This window comes from Marmota flaviventris, chromosome 7, assembly GCF_047511675.1.
Source record: "Marmota flaviventris isolate mMarFla1 chromosome 7, mMarFla1.hap1, whole genome shotgun sequence".
NCBI lineage: Eukaryota > Metazoa > Chordata > Mammalia > Rodentia > Sciuridae > Marmota > Marmota flaviventris.
The window spans coordinates 102,579,803-102,602,694 of record NC_092504.1 but is presented as its reverse complement, the minus strand read 5'-3'; the positions used below and the strand labels follow the sequence as shown (position 1 = coordinate 102,602,694).

Below are 22,892 nucleotides of genomic sequence, written 5' to 3'. Positions count from 1 at the left end.
ATGAGTATATATTTAGTTTTTATTTTGATTTCTTCAAGGCATAGAATAACACCCACTTTAATTTGTCATTCCAACCCTTTAGGATAATATTTATTTTAAATTTCTCAATAATTACATATAAACCTGGACTATAAAAATCATTATACTACCATAAACACTGCTACCAAATTCTTCTCCCAACTCAATTCTGGGATTTTCAAGTCCAGGAATGATGCTGTCTCCTTTCACTTCTGGCCTAACACCCTATGGAGTGTTGGTGCACCGTCCATACCCAGCTAATGTTTGGGGATGGAGCTGAATGAGAATCATCTGAGGCACGGTGGTCTTTGATTGAGCATCTAATTCAGTAGAGAACTCAACAGAAGCAGATCTGAAGATGAGAACAGTATTAAACACTGTCATTAATGGGCAATTATGAGCATAAGTAGGGTTAAAAGTATTTCACCTAAAATGTAGCGTTGGACCAGCCACTTCAGGTGTACTTCAGGTAAATAGATTATAAGTAAATTGCAGGCATTTCTTTAAGTGAAAAAGCTTTTAGATGATTACATAAAGTCTCATGAAAACAATTTTATCATCATTGAAACTCCATGTAATTTTATCCCAAGTAAATTTCACTTCCAAATACATCACTTAAGTTTGAGATAAAATAATCTTAAAACTATGACTTCCATTTGCTTCCATCAATCTACCAGAAAACAATGTGGTTATATACATACAAAACAAAAGTTATGCTGTGATTCCAGTATTGACTGAGGATCTTGTTTCAAACGAACCCTCTCACAAAAGCAGCCTGAAAATGGAGGGGAGTGACCCTTGAAAGAAGAGAACTGCACAAGGAAAACACATTTTTATGGCTGTTCCCCTGAGCACACTTCCAAGCCCATGCACAGCTCAAGGCAGCCAGAGCTCAAGAAGAAAGTTGCTGTTTTATTAGTTTGCTGTGCCACAGGATGGAGTGTGGGCTGCCAAAATATCTGAAATTTAAGGAAGAATCCCTGAAAGAACAGAGCCACAGCAGGAAGAAATCCAACATCTACATAAAAACTGCCCTCAAATGATTGGATGGTCCTAAGCAGTGTAAGCACAGGGAGAAGCCAAGAGCACACTGGAAAGTTACATCCGGAAAACCAAAGAGTTAAGCGTAACTTAGCGGCCATATGCCACAAAGTAGACAAAAATTGGAATTTTGATCCTGCCAAATTAGGAGGGCTAGATAAAACACAATGAATATTCAATTGAAATTTGAAAAAGAGCTTATAGAACAAAAATGATATCTTGTAGAAATTCAATAAACAAAGAATCAACTTGATACATTACATTTTACCAAAATAAAAAAATGTACTTGTCAAAGACACTATTAAGAAAATTAAAAGCAAGTCACACAATGGGATAAAATGTTTAACATACATACATATATCTGACAAAGAGCTTGCATCTCAATATATAAAGAACTCCTAAAATCAATAATAAAAAGACAAATGATACAATAAAAATAAGCCAAAGGCTCCAACAGTCATTTCATAAAAGAAGATATACAAATTTTCAATAAGCACAAAATGGGTTTAATTAGCATCATATTAACATCATTGGTCATCCAGAAAATGTAAATTAAAATCACAATGATTTACATTTCACATCTATAATAGCTACAATTAAAAAGTTATTTTATGTCAATAAAAATGGCACATGATTATACTATGTGCCTTGGGTTAGATTTATATTGAATACAGCATGATTTATGATTTGGATTGGATTGGAGGATTATAGTAAATTATTTTGATTAATTATAGCATAGTCAGATGATAAGAATTGAAAAAGCATAGACCTACTATAGGAAGTTCCTAACAGCCCTCTGTACACATTCTACTGTATCCTACCAGAAACATGTGGGCATCTTCCAAAATGCCCTGTTTTCACACCCTATTCCTCACACTTCCTTCCTTTCTTCATTCCTTTCTCTTTTCATAAATTAAGAACTGCTGCAGTCACTAAGAGCCAGTTTCATCTAAGCATTCTTGTAAACAGCGATCTCAAGTGCTGAGGTATTTTTTTAATGCTATTATTTTCCAAAAGTTCATCTGTGAAAAAGGCTAGTGATTTTATCTACACAAGATTACACTGACCAAGGTGTGGTTTGTTGCTGTATTTTTGAGGCTTCAGTCATCATCAAATTTCTAAAATACTTCTTGTGATATGTTTACAGGGATTTAGTCAATTTGATTTTGCACCAAAATGTCTACCATATCTTTGTTCTCCTGTGTATAAACCTTGATCATGATAGAGAATGTTTTTCATCAAGCCACTTAATAGAATTTAATACAAATTGATGCAATAACCAGCTTCTTTACATTAAAAAGCACATATCCTTTTCTGGATAACCATATTTTTATGAATAGTGCTATTATATTATATCTTTATTTTCTCATTGCTGACCGAGAAGTTGGTGTGATACTGAATTGTGACAACTGAGCACCATATAAATTCTTTTTTAATGCTCTTGTGTAATGTGTAATAGACTGTGAACTATCATCTTGAAATGTCATCATGTTTCCAAAACATGACAAAGTAATAATGTGGAAATGCTGAATTTAGTCACTTAAAGTCTACCATGCACAGTGAGTGATATCATTTTCTCCAAATCCTAATCTAAGAGTTAATTTACTCATTTTTCACTTTATTTTATAAGAAAATCTTTCCATTTTGTTTTTTAAAAAGGATTGGGTATTACACAGCCACCTCTTTTTTAGTACTGAGCAATAGTCAAATGCTGAATTTTCCCCTTAACCTCCTATAAATGCTTTTTCCCAAAGCAGTTAATTCAGTTAAATAGAGAACTGCACTGGGAAAACTCACATTTATATTGTCTTTCCCCTGAGCACACTTCCAATCTATGCACAGATCAAGGCAGCCGGAAATCAAGAACAAAGTTGCAGGTTTATTGGCTTGCAGTGCCATGGGATGGAATATGAGCCACCAATAGATCGGAAAATTAAGGAGGAATTAAAAGAGTCAAATATCATAGAGCCTGCTAAAGTGCTGTCACAGGAATACGCAGAAGGTACAACAGGATCATGTAAGAAGGACATTAACCAAAGCCTGGGATCAAGGAAAGCTTCCAGGATTAAGTGATAGCTAAGCTCTTAGTAGACGCTATAATCAGAATGAGGAAATTGAGAGAAGAGGGTGAACAGGAAAACATTTCCAGCAAAGGAAAGGATTATCTAAGAATCAGGTGCAAATACCAAGGTGACAATTTAAGGAGTTGGGAGAAATAAGAACAAATTTGTTAAGGTAGAAAGTTAACCCCATTATAAATAAAATTGATTTTTCTCTTATAGAAGTTAAAGCATCTAACTAGTTTAGACTTAGTTTATTTTATAGTGTCATTAATTAATTTCTTACTTAATGTTTTATCAGAATGTATACACACATGCTAACCGACATCATGGGAAAGAATAGTATAGATAGAAAAATGGCAAGACCTGGCAAGGTTAGCCTAAATTCTCATGCATGTTGGATTTTTTTCCAAGCCTCTGCCATTATCATTTGTATTAACATATTGTTAGGTTATAAGTTAAGTGTAAGTCAATAGCCTTCTCAGTCTAGAAATTAATCAGTTATTAGAGGAAAGCAATTAGTGATATGTTATTATAAATAACCTAGTACTTAGAAATTTATAAATCAATGTACCACTTGAAAGCTATTATTTTACTGTGTATGTTATTATGCCATTTAAAAATTCTAAACATATTGCAAAAATATTGTTTATTAGTAGCTGTATACCTAAAAATTGTGAATTTGGCTCAACTGACTCAAAAACTCTGTAATCACCTATTTAGTTGCATATATAATTTTCATAAATGCTATAACTACCCTTGCCATTTAGGGCACTTCATTTTTATTTCTGTGCTTGGTTTTCTCTCATTTTTCTCTTCTTCCTTATCTCCAAATTTTCTACTTTAAAAAGATATCCAATGGGATACACTGCACTGTTCCATTTTTTCTCTCAGTATTTCTAATAATATAATAATATGCATACATATAAACCCACATATTTATATAAATTTTGGTCATTCGTGTTGTTTTCAAAAATAGTATTAATATTATAAACAGTTTCTGTGCTTTGCTTTTTCTCACCTGCAAATACATCACAGAAATCCTCCACTGGCACCTTATATAATTCTAATAGATCACTTTTCAAGTTTCCATAATGTTTTATGGCAGGAGTGCATCATCATTGCATGATTGATGGTCATCACCACTATTCCATTTTGGTGCCACAATAAACAATGACACACTGGGTATCTTTGTACATCAATCTGAATTTTTTATTTCTCTGGTATACCATCCTGGAGGTGGAATTGCTGGGCCAATGGGTATCTATATTTTTTAATTTGCACAGATGTAACTTTTGAAATGAGCTATGACCTTTTCTGATTTCTACTGGTAATATATAAGAATATACTTTTCTATGCTTTCACAACAGCAATTGATATTAAATGTTATCAGACCAATAGATATAAAGCAGTTGTCCACTGGTCTTTTATTTTATACTCATGCATGAGTTTGGGCCTTTTTCATATTGTTGTTGGACTGCATATTTGTTCCATTTGTATTTTTTCCATTTGTACTGCCTTTTCAGATGCTTTATCTATTTTTCTTCTGCTTCTCCTTTTTTTTAGAGAAATGCCAATATTTATAAATATCCACTTTTGTACCCTTCTATAAATATTTATAAATATCCCCAATTTTATTCATCTTCTGTTGACTCTTTAGATAATATATTTTGTAATACACATTTATTTTTAAAGGTTTTCATTTAATTTAAATTAATTGTGATACCAGGAATAAACCCAGGGTTGCTTAACCGCTGAGGGCATTTATTTTTTTATTTTAAGACAGGGTCTCAGTAAGTTGCTTAGGGTCTCACTACGTTGCTGAGGCTGGCTTCAAAGTTATTACCCTACTGCCTCAGCCTCCCAAGTTATTGGGAATACAGGTATGTTCCAAGTGCCCAGCCAAAATGTTTTTGTTTTTAAAAACTCTAACACTCCATATACACTTTCTGGTTAAAAAAAAAAAAATCCTTCCTAGGCTTCTCTAAAATTTGTGAAAGTTGGTCTAGATAAGTGCTTTCATATTTCCTTTTCCATCAGACCCAAGTCCAAATTCTTTTCTAGATATCATCAATAGTTTGTGTGGGTTGTTTATCTCCTTCATCCAGCTATTAGTGTCCTTTCCTTTTTAATAAGGTAACACAGTCATTTAGCCTTCTTTTTTGGTAATGTCTGGGTCATGGTGACATTGGTATTATAATCATTCTCATTTTCATTATATGAACTCTCAGGAAAAAAATGATTACAGTATTCACAATGTTAAACATTAAATTAACATCACGTCAATACCAAGGAAACAGTCAATCCACAGGCCAAGGACTATTAACACTCATGATTACAATGCACTTAAGCTGCATGTCTCAGCACTCAGAGGTGTGCAACAGATGATTCAATATTATAAACAGAAAATCACAGTTGCCAACATCAGCAGCCAGGGAGAAGTAGTGACAGCTATTATGGAAGGCACATAATCCATGCCATGTCCATCTGCTACAAAAACAGTTGCTTTAAGCTCGTTTTTTGTTTATGGTATGTGTGGGTTTTGTACTTTCCCCTCTAACCTTCTGCACCTACTTCCTTCCTAGAAGGTTTCTCAGGACATGGGGTTTTAGTACTACCATGATTGTGGCATCCCAGGTGAACCAGAGGAGTTGTTGTCTTTCTTCTTCCATTTGAGCTTGCATTTATGAGCATTTTCTCCTTTGATTCATCTGTTCAACTTTTTGGTTGAGAATTTAGGGTTACTTTGTTTATAGCCTCATAGGCTTTTTGGGACTCACTTGAATCTAGCTAAGTGCTCTTTTTATTTTTCTGTTAAATTTGTAATTTTCCCATTACCATAGTGCCATTTCCCTAGAATATGCTCATTTGTTCTAACTTATTTTTCTCTCTCTCTGATGGTGGTTCTCACTATTGAGTAGTTATTTTTCTTTGTCAGCTCATGAGGACATAGGTCTGGTTGTTAAATGACAACCAGGAATTGACAGTCTTACTAATTGTAAAAGGTATAAAATGTCCTTTCTCACTGTCTGTGAGTCAAAACAAATTCCTCTCCTAAGATATACAGAAGTTGTGGGTTCTCCAGTCTTCTGGTCTGTGCCAGGTTCAAAGACTGGGAGGTCTTCTTCCACCCTGCAACAAACCTCTTGGCCATTAGAAGGCAACAGAACACATACATTATTGGAGACAAATGTCTTAAGAAAGGAAATCAGGAGGACTTGCAAATGTAGTTTTTGTTTCTGTTTGTTTATTTGTTTTTGTTGTTTCATTGCAGTTTCCACTTATTTTCTCACTGAACCCAAAGGAGATTTGATGATAGTCCTCTTCCATATTATTACCTAGGACTCCAACCTTGTTATCAGTGGAATGGAAGGAAACTGTTCAGTTTTCTAAATTCCCAGTATGCTTTAAGAAACTTAAATATATATATTCCAAAGGTTTCAAAAATATGGGAAAGAGATAAATGTAGACATAGTTATACCTCCTTCTTTTCTAAGTTAAACAAAGGTATTCTTCAAAAAATTGATATTGATTTATTTTAAACACATTCATATCTCCTTTATGAGAATTTGTGTTCTCTGATGACTATCTCAGAGCACAAATTTGAATTTCAACATAGAATATATAAAATATGGTAGGTCAACAATTGATGCAGCAGTAAATAAAATCATATATATTTTTAAAGTCAATCTTAGGTACTTAAATTTGGACTTGATCATGATTTATTGTGTTGCATAAGTTCAGAAGAATGGATGAATGCTGCTAAATTATTCATTTGCCTAAAGTGGGAAGAGGCCACCACCTAGAATCATATGTCATAAATATTAAAGCCATCTCATCTTAAGGACTTATGTGGGCAATGAATTTTAAGGACCACTATAGATCGATTCTGGGTTAATCATAACTCTTTTTTGCTTATAATTCACAATGATTTTATCCCCCGTTGACCATTAGTTAAAACGGTAAAGAAGTTAGCAGCTTAGCATACGAGGTTTGAATTTATTTCTCTCACATATATTCTCAGACCTTTTGACTTTTATTTGGTAGACAAAAATCATAGATTTCCAACCTCCAGACTTTGTGTTAATTTTTTTAAAAATCTGCTTTGGTTTCAATCTTGAGAATGAGGAAAGCTTTGATAACAATGTTCAGAGAATCAATAAGCCTCAGGGGTCCATAGTCATAGAAACCAAATATTCATTCATTCCAGTGACTTCAACAAATAACAACCTTTCTTTTTATAAGTTCAACTTTTTTTTCTTAATGATGCAATCATAGCATTTTTTGTATGGTTCTTGCCACATACTATATTGTATTATGTTTATTTACATAAATGTCATTTCTCAAACTAGATGGGCTATGACTTAAAGGCTGCTATCTCACATGTTTTTTCCTTCATATAGACAGTGTCTCCCAGGAATTTATCTTTAATGTAGTGAAAAGAACATAGGGGATGGTCTTGAACTGAACTTCCAAATCTACCACTAATGATTGGTATGACTTACCGTAAGTTATATGGTCTTGTGAAGTAGATATCATAACATCAGCTGCCTCACAGTGTTGTAATGAACAAAAAAATTTATGTAAAAGAGGCATTTGTAAAATTAAAAAAAAATGCTTCACAAAAATATTATTATTATAAGGAAGAAATTTAGGAGAGATAGTATATTCCTTCTTTAATGGCAGAAAATACCATCTTACACTTTGGATTTAAATGCCATCTTTTCACTGACTTTTTGTTGTTGTTGTTTAAGAAGAAAGAGTCATCCCTGTTGCCTCTCTGTAGCTTTAGATTTTGAAGTGAGCTTTTAAGAGATTTATTAAATTTAAAAATTCCTGTGAGAAAGAACATGGGTCTACCAATTCAGATCAAGAATGGCAGGATATAGATAGTGATAACTCCGTTCATAGCATGGGCTTCTGCAGTTAATATGGGAGGCTATGCTGCCTAATAAATTTTCTTTTTAAAGCGCTTTCAGTGCTAGTTTATGATGGAGATGTTGGAACAGGGGCAAACAGGCAAGAGCAGTCCACAGAGGAAGTGAAATATGTCACAGTCCATAACATGATAAGGAGCACAGGTGCAGGTTTTGAAAATACATTTTCCCATCCTTCACTTTACTTGGCAAGAAATGCAAATATTTGAGAGAATAACAGTGAATGTTTACAGTTCTTCACTTGACAGATGGAATATTGAAAAAGAAAAAAAAAACTCTTGTGCATGAACAAGAAATGTTCTTCAAAGAGTATCTGTGTTTAATCAGTTACTCACTACAGATATGAAACTTAAATATTTGGGGTTTTATTGTACAACTGTTTTGGTTACCAGAATATTTGAGCAGACTATCTAGTTCTCCTCGATGACAATTTTCCATTTCTTTAAACTACTTTAAATAGAAGCTGTTCTTATGACACTTACCAAAATATGATTGCGCTACAGCAATCTAGTACTGGACATATCTCTACTACCAAGTTATAAACAGCTTGAGGAAAGGGGCTCAAGTTTTGCCTTGATATCCCTTATTTACTTACCTTTAAGATCTTAGAATTGGAGAATGAATATTGTTAGTAAAATTGACTTTAAAAGAAATTCTGGGCAAATAATATAGGAATAGAAACAAAACACAGCTCTCTGTGTTTTCTCAGAAATGAGAAACATATCACAGGCTATTTGTATCTCAACCATTCTAAGGACACAGGTGCTGAGTATCAATAGCTACTGCTGTTCATCAGTCACCACAGCACCTTAGCATCTCCACCTCGGGTTACAGAGATTGATAACATTGGAGGTAGATGTCACTTTGGATTTTTTTTTTCACAATGGGACTTGTAATATGTTAAGATGAAGCATCCAAATTCACCTTTATTTAACCTAGTATGAAGCACTCTGTTGGTATAGAATCCACTGGTAAATAATTTAGTGACATGCAATTCAGCCGGCTATCCAAACATGACCTCAAGAATAAGGGCTAGTTGAAAAATTTTGAGAAATATACATCACCTAGTCAGATGGATTTAAAATTTCCTAGAATAAACCTTCAATTGTTATTCTCTTGAAAGGTGACTTTAGATTTTGCTGATGAGTATTTTCTAGATGGTTTTAATTTGATGGTTAAAAATCATCCAAGACAGTGATTGCATGTTTTAGTTGATGAAAAAGGCCAGGGGCATTTTTAAAAGCTGAAATACTTTGGGTTACTAGGTAACATTTCATTGGCATTGCTACAGGCTATAATCATACTGTGTTTTAATGCTCCTCTTTTAAAAAATTCATTCATAATGCTCTGTACCATTAAATTGCTAGAAACAACATATATAATGGCAATGATAATGTTACTATACATTTAAATAGAAATCCACAGTTCACAAAGCAGTAACAATAATGCTAGAACACTTTTCTAACAGCAAAGTAATAAGTCCCCAACTGGGGAAGTCCTTGGAGGATTATAAAGAAGCTGCAAGAAATTCCAGGAGACCAGAGTGGTGGTTTGAAACAGAAGAGAGTTGCAAAAATCAAAGTAGGTTTCTAGAGGAAGCTTCAAGGTCACTACTCTGTATTGTTGTTGGTTTAGACCTAGGAAGCTTAGAAGCAGATCTGAAAGTTTGCTCACCATCTCTAGCAGTCAGAGAAATGCAAATCAAAACCACCCTAAGATACCATCTCACTCCAGTTAGATTGGCAGCCATTATGAAGTCAAACAACAACAAGTGCTGGCGAGGATGTGGGGAAAAGGGTACACTTGTACATTGCTGGTGGGACTGCAAATTGGTGCAGCCAATTTGGAAAGCAGTATGGAGATTTCTTGGAAAGCTGGGAATGGAGCCACCATTTGACCCAGCTATTCCCCTTCTTGGTCTATTCCCTAAAGACCTAAAAAGAGCATGCTACAGGGACACTGCTACATCGATGTTCATAGCAGCACAATTCACAATAGAAAGACTGTGGAACCAACCTAGATGCCCTTCAATAGATGAATGGATAAAAAAAAATGTGGCATTTATACACAATGGAGTATTACTCTGCATTAAAAAATGACAAAATCATAGAATTTACAGGGAAATGGATGGCATTAGAGCAGATTATGTTAAGTGAAGCTAGCCAATCCCTAAAAAACAAATGCCAAATGTCTTCTTTGATATAAGGAGAGTAACTAAGAACAGAGTAGGGTCAAAGAGCATGAGAAGAAGATTAACATTAAACAGGGATGAGAGGTGGGAGGGAAAGGGAGAGAGAAGGGAAATCACATGGAAATGGAAGGAGACCCTCAGAGTTATACAAAAGTACATACAAGAGGAAGTGAGGGGAAAGGGAAAAATAATACAAGGGGGACAAATGAATGTCAGTAGAGGGGGCAGAGAGAGAAGAGGGGAGGGGAGGGGAGGGGGGATAGTAGAGGATAGGAAAGGCAGCAGAACACAACAGACACTAGTATGGCAATATGTAAATCAATGGATGTGTAACTGATGTGATTCTGCAATCTGTATATGGGGTAAAAATGGGAGCTCATAACCCACTTGAATCAAAGTGTGAAATATGATATATCAAGAACTATGTAATGTTTTGAACAGCCAACAATAAAAAATTTTAAAAAAAAAGAACTATATAAAAAAAAAAGATCTGAAAGTTTGTGTCTAGTGCAAAGGATCAGAGAAAGGGAGAAGGTTATTTTATGGCTATGAAAAGTCAGTGCAAAGAAAACCTAATCAAGTATTTCTTGTCTCTCCCACTATACTCCAGGAATCTCTCAGTGCTTAGAATTTTATTGTCTCATGTATGTAAAATTATTCCTCATTATATTACTCACTTTTTATCACCTGCATCAGTAGTATTCAAAAAGTGGTATGCACAAACTGTCAAGGTGGCTAAAATGCACATTCTCAGTTCTTAAACCTCAAGCATTTAATTCAGTATGTTGGTGACTACATCTTGAATCTGTGTTTCTCGTATAAGATGCCCCAGGTAATTGTGAGAAACACTGAACTGTGGTACCTGACATAGTGCCTAAAGCAGTATGCACTCCATAAATAGTACTGACTATCAATATGGATGCTTTCTTCAGTAGAAAAACTTTAATCTAATTTATTACCTTAGGGTCTGGTTGGGGTTCACCCTCAACAAAAGATGGCATGTATCCACTGAGCACATGTAACTTGTCTAAAGGTTTTAGGCCACTCATTATTTCATGCAAAAATCTTTATTGAGAAAGAAAACATATTTTAAAAGGGGGAAGTTTAATATCAACTATTTCTTTTATAGTTTATTCCATTACTTTCATGTTTAGGTATCCCATTCTTTTTCCAGTGTCAGAAAAATGCAATCCTACATGTTCTTCTAGTTTCACTTTTTAATTTTTTACTTGGGTCAATTTATTCATTGTATTTAACTTATTATACTACAGAAATTTGTTTTATGTAACATGATGTAGTGCTTTAATATTGACCTTTTTGAAATAACCAGCTGTCTCAGTCTCATTTTTTGAATTTTAATATTTGTCACAATAATTTAAATTATAGTCTTCATAATAGAGCTTTTATACGACATTTATATATTTTTATAATATGCTTTTTTCTGTTTTATTTATTTTTTAAATTGTCAAACAAGTTCTGTGATATTTTATTTTTAGACTTTATAATGTGTTTAATTAGCATTCTACATCTCCAATTATTATTTTTCATTTTCATAATTTGTTTACCATTCTCATCCATTTTATTCCAATTAAATTTCCAAAGATCTTAATAAGTCCTAAAATGTCCTTTAGGTTTCATCTAATATTACATTAAGTTTCAAGTAATCTGAGGAAAACTGACATTTATTTTGTAATTGGATCGCCATCTTTTTAGGAATATACTATCTTTTATCCAGAAGAGATTTCAAGTCTTCTGTCAGGTGTTGGAGTATTTTTAATACTGCTCATACTCATTGATCATTAAATTTCTCACTAAGTATTTATATTTTGTGTAAATGATATTTTTCTCAAATTATTTATGATCTTTTATTGATGAATTAATAGAACAGCAAACAATTTGTATATATACATTTATAACCTCTTAGTACACACTATTTTCTTGACTTTAATAATAGTGTCATTAAAGTTTCAGCTTTCAATAGATTTGCAAATTGTTTATTCTATATCTCACTAAAGACAAATCTTTATCCTTCTTAGTTTACAAGTAGAAAGATAAGTGTTTTGTTTTGCTAAATGCCTTTCTGATGTCTGTTGAAAGATCATTGAAAATTTTTATAAAGCCTCATTTATAAGACATATTATCCCAGTAACCTTCTGAATGCTAAATCAGTGCTGCTCTTCCTTGTTTAATAATGCTATAATATTCTTTTACTTTAAATAAATTAACTTTAAATTTAATTATTAGTTCTACTTCTTTTATCAATTCATTAAATTCAATTTTTGTATTTAACACAATTCTAAATGTATACTATTTATAGGTTTAAGACAATTTCTTTTTTTGTGGTAGTTTGGAGTTAGGATATGAATGCTTACTGAGAAGGAAAAAAGTAGCACATGACCCAGAATAAAATAGTGTTTCCTAAATGATGATATAAAAGGCTGTAATTTTTTTCCCTTACTGCAGTGCCCACCAAGGGGCATTTAAGTCCAACTGTAAGACACCTTTAAACCACATGTGCCAATAGATTAATTTAGAAGGACATGGGACAGGAAATCCTTATCGGCAGGGAGTGTTAGTCGTTTCTCTTCAATGTAAGTTGTGAGCATTTATTTATAATATAGGTCATGTGCAATGGGATCCCATATTGGGTATGCAGAAACCTGCCTGAAATGGAAACCTAATAACCCAGTAGAGTCAGTATCTCTTGTAACAACTCCAAAGTCGTAGTCTTCAGGATTCCCAAAAGAAAAAGCCCAGTTACAAAAGTCACCGAACTCAGAAACTCAGAGACATGTATTCTTTTCTTTCATTTATAATGATCCCCTGAGTGGTAAATAATCACTACAAGCAATGTTACCTAGATGCATAGTTAACATTCCATCTTTATTATATCTCTAAGAAAACAGAGTTATAAATTAACCAAATCCATCAAAATAATTGTTTATTTAGACATATGTGCCTTTTTTTTAACCAATGTAATCTTTTTTGTCAAATTTTTGTTACTTGTAATTCCAACTTTAATTACTGTTTTCTTCTTTTTTCCATATTTTTACAGGTAAAATATGGAAATTATGCTTTTGTATGGGATGCAGCTGTATTGGAATATGTGGCTATCAATGATCCAGACTGTTCATTTTACACCATTGGGAATACCGTTGCTGATCGGGGATATGGAATTGCATTGCAACATGGCAGTCCTTACCGGGATGTATTTTCACAAAGGTAAGATTATCATACTATCAAAATAAGGAGAAAAAAATTTTAAATACAAATAATTTACTTGGTTACCCAGTCTGATTTATTACATTTTGTTTTCTTTGTTAGAAGTGTGTTTTAAAAGATAGCTATAAGTGACTATCCTATAAAACATTTATTTCGTAAAACATGAACTGAAGTACTATTTTTTGTTATAAATAGAAAATTTGCTTCATATTATTTGTTTTACTCTCAAAAATTTGATATGCCAAAGAAAGTAAATACATTACTAATTTCAATGAGAACTTAATTAAGCAGACTAGTGTCTCAGTTTTTAGAGACCAAACATCACAGAGTTAGGAAAACTAATTCATTTCTAAGGACACAAAACTTCAGGACCAAGTTTAGGTTCTGATATACTGAAGCACATAATGATAAGAAAACTTCCATCTGAATTTTGTAAAAGAAAAGGATAAGAATTTTAAAGTCCCCATTTGGTATCAAAGTGGAGATGAAACTGACATCAGAGAGACTGCTTATTAAGAAATTACACCCAACTCCAAATTAGAATTTTTTATTATAAGCAAATTGCTCACAAAATATTTTAAAATAAATATTTTAGATTAACAATATATATGAAGACTTGGGCCTAAAAGGGATTCACAAAGATATTTCATTCTATCTACTACCAAGTAAGATCGGGCTTTAGAGGGAATATCTTCCAGGTAGAAGTGTATCTCGTGTAACACTCACAGTACACTTTATTTTTTAGATAGTCTTCTACCTGCTCTCTGAAAGTTAATGCCAGACCAGGAGGGCAGTCAGTTACAGATAGTGCCAATGCCCCAAATTTCAAATGATTTGAATTCTATTTCTCCAAATTTTAGAACAATAAAAAGCCAGGAATTTCATGTTTTAAAGAGAGAGAGGGAGAGAACTGGAAATTACTAGTTTGCAATGTGTGTCATAACTCTTTCATTAGCTAACCATAAAAAGCTAACCTCTTTCCTTTTTTTGCAAAAAAAAGGAAGTTAGATTAATTCTAAGGTTCTTTATTCATCAGTTTTTCTGTGTAGCAAAAATCTCCAGGGTATCAGTGACATAAATTATTTCTCATTGATGAAACATGAAGGCTGTGATTTGGCAATGTTTCTGCTGCAGGCAGTGGGTCAACTGCAGATCTGCTCTCTGCAGTTTCTAATGCCAGAGCCCCAGTGGAAGAAACATCCCAGTCTGGATCAGGCTATTCTCATTACAAAGAGCAGTTGCAAAAGAGGCTGGCAGAAACCCACAGTGCCTCCTGCACTTCTTGATTGGACATGGCACATGTCCCATCCACCCACAGACCTCTAACTAAAGCAAGTCCCATGGCCAAGCCCAAAATCAATGGGGCGGATTAAGTGTACTTATTCCACATAAAGGAAAAGAGGGAATGAATAAATATGAACAATAAAACAATCTACCAGTGGTACCTTCTGGTTCTAAATAAATTCTAAGTATATGAAAAAAGTAAAATATGCCTAAACTGAAAAGTAAAATATTAAGGTATAAATAATAATTAATCAATCAAAATACACTTACTGATGAGCAGATTCGAAGGGGAACAACCTGGAAAGTCAATTACACCATAGGGAAATTGCCTCGAAGGCATTTACAGTCTACTTGGAAATACAAAAGCCATTTACATGCATGTATACGGTCCTGGGTTTGATCTCCAACATGGCAATACATACATAGATAACTAAATAAATAAATTGTATGAAACAGTAAACAGTACAGACATTTCAGAAAATGTGCATTTATGCATGTATCTATATATAAATATCAGCATTGCTTATCTATATCGTGTTAAATGGTGTACATGAGATATTGAAAGAACCGAACAGCATACAGAATGAAGAGTTAAACAAAGGAAATGTGAGTAAAAGCTCCCTGGAGAAGGTGAGCTTTAAACTTGATCTTGAAGGATCAGCAGAGATTACTTGAGCTGGAAGCAAAAATAAATGAATAAATAAATAATTCTTGGAGTAATAATAAAGACTGCAAAAAAAAAAAAAAAGAAGTAGAAGACAGTAGAATGCGCTGAGGAAGAGCAAGGACATTGAGTTACTGGGAAAGGAAATTTGAAGTTTAGAATTCATATTGTAGGCCAATATGAAGCTCCAAAAGACTTTGATCTATTCTGGAGCCAAAGGTAAAATGAAGAAGGTGACATATTCAGGGAAGGTTGTTCTAGTTTTGACATGAAGGATGAATTGAATGAGCCAAGACTAGAGCAAACCTGAAGGAAGGTGATAATGAAGGCCTTGTCTGGAGTTGGGCAGGGTGAACCAGGAGGAAAGAGCAGATGGAAGAGACCTTTCTGAGGGAAGAAGCACAACATTGTTTTAAACTCAGATATAATGATGGAAAAGCATGATTGAATGAAAAGAGATGTAAGGTCTCATGGCGAAGATCAGCAGAAAAGTTTGAGTCTATAACATGACTTAGATCACTGAGAAAAGGATTATTGGTTATTTATTATGGTTAATTGGCTTGTTATCACTAAAGGTGTTCCTTCTTTCCAGACGTGATTTCTGAGTCTTTTATGTTAAAATAAAAATTGCAATTAAAGAAATATGCAGTAAGTCACATCTTGTTCCATTTTTTATTCTCCTTGTGGTGCTTTACGCATCAGAGATTGTAATTCAAAGAAAGGTACTCTAGTGAAAGGTTGAAAAGTGATATTAAAAATTGAGCAGTATTTTCCCTTTGTTTGATAAGCATGATAGATACTGGAGACTTAAATTGTCCATTTCTGTGGAGTTCCTTAGTAATGACACCCTGCATCCTGGTTCCCTGGACATCTGGAGGAAGGGAGAGCCAGGATAGAGACATGACCTGGCAGTCATATTCCTAATGATCTCTTTATGCACATGCACCACATTAATTTATGACTCAAAATCTCTGCCCGAATTCAGAAAGAATTTGCACCTGTCCCCTTCTTCTATAGCCATTAGGGAAAAGAGTTCTTCTTTTTTATCAACTGATTTTAAAATTCACAGATGAATTAAATTTAACCATTGTAGTATACTTTGGAAATTATTACATGCAGCTTTGAAACATCAAGCCTGTTGAGTTGGCTAGATCATGGCTGTTGTCATTATTTTCAAAGAAAATTATAATATTCTGAGTGATTTTTTTTTCAGTACTGGAAATTGAATCCAGGGTCTCCATAACCAATAAGCTAAATCCACAGCCTTTTAATTGTTTATTTTGAGACAGGGTATCACTGAGTTGCTCAGTTTGGTCCCAAACTTGCAATCCTCCTGCCTCAACCTCCTGAGTTCTTGGGATTGCAGGTGTATGCCACCTCACCCAATTCTGGGTGATTTTTTTCAAATATTAATTTTTTTCCAGTGAATTTATGCCTATCTCAAAGAAATTTAATGTGTTAAGTAGTATATCTAAAATAAATAATATGTGTTGATATAGTAACTATATTTATTATCAGCTGTTTGCCAGGTAATTTTATATGCCTGCTTCTTACACTTTATTTCTTAGGTCCTCCTCGTGTTGGTAAGCTACTTGAATTCAGGCATATGTTGGCATATCCCTGATGCCTACCTCCAGGTCTAGCACATAGTAAATACTCAATAAATATTTCATACCTGTGTAAAGGATCTACCTAACTCTTTGGTTAGAGATAATCCTATTTATTTATACACATATAAATATTTATGCTTTTGATTCATTGATAATTTTTAAAGTCTCCTCTTTTGTTATTGTAATTATTGTTCTTTCTTGGTTTTTACACTTGTTCATATAGTGAGTAAAAATAAGAAGAAATAGGAAACAGAGCACTTGTCTTCCTTTCTTCCCAACCCTGTACTGTAAGAACATTTATGCTTTCCTTCCCACAAGGGAAAGAAAACGTTCCTTTAACTTGAAAACATGGTCATAATCCTTTTACTTCCCATCCAGAATGGGTACTTTTCAAGCATTTCATTCCCTATTCAGGAAGGAAAGAAAACAGTCTGCATTAATTGTCCATTTAGAGGTTCCAGGATCATACAGCTGGCTGACACTCCATTCACAGTTGGCTAGAAGGATCTCTCGCAAGGGTAATTATAACAAGAAGTTAAAACAGTTAACCAGTTTCCCTGTAGATTATATATATATAGAAATTGTGTGTGTGTGTGTGTGTGTGTGTGTAGAGAAATTTTTTAAGAAAGGAAATCAATGAAGTGTAGAATTGAAAAGATTTTATCAGACTAGGAGAATTCAAAGATAAAGAGAATTTGTATATGGGAACAGAAGCATGTAATACACTTAGAAAAACATGAGGAAATTAAAACAGCCTTGTGTGTTGAAGATAGAGCCATTGTGTGATGAGAATGAGCAACTTGACTAGAGATGGTATTGGTAGAGGAATATAGGAAGAGAAGCTAATAGCGAATATGAAACAGAGTTCCAATAGCTGCTACTTATTAAGTATCTACTATGCTAATGATGTGATGTGTTTCCTATAATACTTGCTACAACTCTGTGGATTGTGTTACATAAATTTGAGGAATTTACATAACTTTGAAACTCCAATTCAAAGTTAAGTATCTTGCCAAAGCCACACAGCTAGTAACAAGCAGAGCTGGGCCTCAAACCCCAACTGGAGATGGTGTCCTTGTTTGCCCTGCACCAGCCTCATGGGCTCTGAAGAGAGGAGTTTTCTATATAGAGGAGCATCCAGGGAGACTGGGTTTTAGGTCAGACAAAGACAGAGCTTAATTCTAGGAGGCCATTTACAAGACTGTTGGGCTACTCTAGCTGGGAAGCAGTGAGCAAATTCTCATAGGGAATGAGAAGAAAGGACTCCAGTAACCACAAAGACCTCCTCCCTTCTCCTGGTCCTTCCAGCTCTTATTTCAACCTCTTGATAGGCCACAGTTCCATTTCTAGGTAAAATTAACCATAAAACGAGTCTAGAAAAGTGTTAATTATTTTTCATTCATGGTAATTTCCTACAAATCTACTAGTAGATATTTATTTCAAAGAAACTTTCAATATAGATTTTTGTTTTGTCATTTTTCAAATCACATTCACATGTACCCAGTAATATTGTTCTTCTTTCTCACTGCATGCAAAACATTATTTTTTAAAAATTATATGTGTGTATGTACATATATATATACATGTATGTGTATGTGTGTGTGTGTGTGTGTGTGTGTATATATATATATATATATATATATATATATATATATATATATAATTTTAAACCCAACTGATTTCATTTTATCTACATTTTTGTTTTAGATCAAGAAAACAAGATAGTTAGGTGGGTATGTTTACAAAAAGTAAAAAAGGAAAATGTTTGAAAAGTCTCAAAATAAAAGCAGGAAAGAACATGCAAGTTTCACTTTCAAATCGAGATAGCATTAGAATAAATAATGTATATTTATTACAGATTTATACACTATTTTATTTTTAAATTTATCCTATAAAATGTGAAAGGAAAGTATCTTCTCATATAATATTCATCTATTGAATAAGGATTAGCTTCTGGAATCTACTGAAAGAAATGTGTTTTTCCTATTCCCTTTAAAATATTTGTTTTAAATTAATAATTCTGAATTTAGAGAACTTTGATGAAAGATAAAAAAATGAGTATGCTTATTTGTCAGTCATTTTCATCTTGCTTCCCAAATCTTTCTGGAACTGTTTAATGACTAATACCTGTGAGTTTTACCAGTTACCCTGACTGCTGCTTCTAGTGTAGACCCTAAATAATTTACTTTTATTTTAGTGCTTAGTCTAAAAGGTGGGAGAGTTAGTATAGTTGTTGATATATCTAGTGCATATTTTGAAAATATTCATCATGCAGACATTATATGTATGATTTTTTTAAAAAAATTTATTTATTCTGATTTGTTATACATGACAACAGAATGCATTTCAATTCATAGTACACATATAGAGCACAATTTTTCATTTCTCTGATTGTACACAAAGTAGAGTCACACCATTTGTGTCTTCATACATGTATTTAGGATAATGATGTCCATCTCATTCCACCATCTTTCCTACCCCAGTGTCCCCTCCCTTCCCTTCCCTCTCTTTTCCCTATCCAAAGTTCCTCCATTCTTCCCATCCCCTCCATCCCCATTATGAGTCAGCATCCTCATATAAGAGAAAACATTTGGCTTTTGATTTTGGGGGCATTGGCTTACTTCACTTAGCATAATATTCTCCAACTCCATCCATTTACCTACAAATGCCATGATTTTATTCTCTTTTAATGCTGAGTAATATTCCATTATGTATATATACCACAGTTTCCTTATCCATTCATCTATTGAAGGGCATCTGGGTTTCCACAGTTTAGCTATTGTGAATTGAGCTGGCAAAAACATAGATGTGGCTACATTATGATAGTATGTTGATTTTAAATCCATTGGGTATAAACTGAGGAGTGGGATAGCTGGATCAAATGGTGGTTCCATTCCAAGTTTTCCAAGGATTCTACATACTGCTTTCCAGATTAGTTGCACCAATTTGCAATCCCACCAGCAATGTATGAGTGTGCCTTTTTTCCCACATTCTCACCAACACTTATTGTTGTTTGTATTCTTAATAGCTGCCATTCTGACTGGAGTGAGATGAAATCTTAGAGTAGTTTTCATTTGCATTTCTCTAATTGCTAGAGATGTTGAACATTTTTTCATATATTTGTTGATTTATTGTATTTCCTTGACATTATATGATTTGACATTAGTTTTATTAATATTGCAAAGTACTAAACAAATTGTTTAAAAAATCATAGATCCTGACTCTTAGGAAGCATACAGCATTCTCACTGCCCAGCACAGAGCTAAACATCAATACAACAATCCCATTGAATGGCATTAGAGCAGATTATTCTAAGTGAAGCTAGCCAATCCCTAAAAAACAAATGCCAAATGTCTTCTTTGATATAAGGAGAGTAACTAAGAACAGTGTAGGGACGAAGAACAGGAGAAGAAGATTAACATTTAACAGGGATGAGAGGTGGGAGGGAAAGGGAGAGAGAAGGAAAATTGCATGGTAATGGAAGGAGACCCTCAGGGTTATACAGTGGAGGAGGTAGAGAGAGAGGAGGGGAGGGGAGGGGAGAGGTGGGGAGGGGGGAGGGTGGAGGATGGGAAAGGCAGCGGAGCACAACAGACACTAGTATGGCAATTTGTAAATCAATGGATGTGTAACTGATGTGATTCTGCAATCTGTGTATGGGGTGAAGGTGGGAGTTCATAACCCACTTGAATCAAAGTGTGGAATATGATATGTCAAGAAATTTGTAATGTTTTGAACAACCCACAATAAAAAATTAAAAAAAAAAGAATAGCCAATTTGAGAGGAAAACATTGTCTTCTTAATATTTGGTTTAAATTGATTCCTAGAAGCTGAACACTTTTTCTTTCATTTTTATTTATTATTTGTGGTTTTAATTTTGTAAACTGCCTTCTCTCATTGACATGTTCTGCTTTTCCCAATTTATGAGAGTTCTTTAAAACTTAAAGAGAGTAATGTTTTGATATGTTTGTTGCAAATATTTTTCTCTGCAATTTTCTTTATGTTTTATTTACTATTAAATAGTTTTAATTTTTAGGTAAAAAAAAAAAAAAACAATCCCATTGAGTAGATACTAAAGCACTTCAAAAGTCTGTTTTCATTGTATTTATCATACAACATTTGGGGAACATTTGCCCAAGGTGTGGGAGCATCCTTTATAAACAAGCTCCATTGGTAGACTCTTCTGAGGAAAGTATTGAGGTATAGGGAAGATAAATGACAAGCACAAGGTAGAAAGCAGTGTTTTCTCTGGATAATGAACCTGCAATCTGGAACCAAGGTGCTTTGCGAAAAGCACATTTGAACAGCCTTTTTCTTAAAAGATTTGTGTTATTTCTAGATCTCAGCAAGTATTGTTTTATCTTTAAAAAACAGGGTTTTTTTGCAGCAAGCATAGTTATTACAATGATATAAAGTAGGTGTGACTAAATGATGAGTTTTTAGCAAAATACTTCAGAACTTGATACTACAAATGTGTATAGGAAATAAGCATATATGAACATGACTCAGGTCCATGCCACACACACATGCACACACATTCACACACACTTACGCCTATACACACACACTCCAAAAAAATTACAAGCCTCTCTGGAAAGTCTTTTTATTCCACTATAGTTATAATCACTATATTTACTCAAAACACACATTTTACTCACCAGACGTGGCCAGGATAGTCTGTTTTAAGAATTCAAAGAGACAATTTAATATCATTAAGGATAATCAAAGAATGTGTTCCTTTTCTAATAGATCCTTAAACTATCGTAAGTTTAGTGATATCATGGAAATAAGTGTATGGGCTTCCGTGATAATTTATGTTTACAGAGTGAGACTTTGGCATGCCTTTAGATGTAGTCCATAATTTAAAAAGTAAAACCAAGAAGGAAAGTCAGTGACCTGCACAGAATCTAATTCTTGGTCAAAATAAATTCCCTGGAAACCAATAGGGCAAAGTCCCAGTCCAGTGTCCCTTTTCCAACCCTGTTCTGCCAGTTCCTTTAGTTTTAAAAACAAGTAGATCTTTATTCCTTAAATCTACTAGTGAAATTAATGTTTCCAGAAGCACAGTTACATAAGGGACCAGGAATATTAATTAGAAAATATGTTCAACAGAACTAGAACATCTGTTTTAAAATTGTCATTTCTCTATAGATATAAAAAAGTAGCAGAAAGATGAATAGATTTTTACAGAATGTGTTATTCCTAACTTATAGAGAAACTATGCTATAACCTAAAATTGTAGTTGACATTCATTGAAGACTTACAAGATGCCAGATACCATTATAAGGGCCCTATCAATATTAAGTAATTTAATCCTCAAAATAAATGTGCAAAGTAGGTACTATTATTGACCTCATTTTATGGATGAGGTATCTGAGGTACAGAAAAGACTTGTTATTTTGCAGAGTCAAAAGTTAATAAGCAGCAGAGCCGGGCTTTGAATGCATACTTCAAACACTAGTGTTCTGGTTCATACTGCCACAGTGTAAGCCCATGCCCCAGTGCAGGAAATAGATAATGTGCATTGAAATTGTCGTCAGCCTGCTCAGGTAGCTGTAGTTATTCACATTAAAGTGCCACTGGGCATTTTAGTTTAAATGAAATGTAGATGAATTTCAGAAACAGCATGTCAACTCTGAGTATGCCTTCATTACAAGAGGGCAGATCCATCTGAAATAGAAGCTGTCTTACATCAGACAATCAGAAGGAAACAATAAATGTTTTGAAAATTGAAAGTTGCAGGAGAGTACTACAGTATTTTCTATCTCATCTTCTTTTGCTACAAGTGTTTCTAGAATCTACTTAACGAAATCTTTAATTTTCCCTTCATGGAAGAATTTAATTTATTATGGCTTATTAATTGGT

General features: G+C 33.8%; 1 protein-coding gene across 2 annotated transcripts in view; it reads left to right on the top strand.

Moving 5' to 3' along the window:
• Grid2 (glutamate ionotropic receptor delta type subunit 2) overlaps positions 1–22,892 on the top strand; it is a 1,380,466-nt gene that overhangs the window by 1,247,198 nt on the left and 110,376 nt on the right. For both annotated transcript variants that reach the window (XM_027926659.3, XM_027926658.3), the window contains one exon: positions 13,303–13,469. In XM_027926659.3, the coding sequence (XP_027782460.1) occupies positions 13,303–13,469 (167 nt within the window). The remainder of the gene's footprint in view (positions 1–13,302; positions 13,470–22,892) is intronic.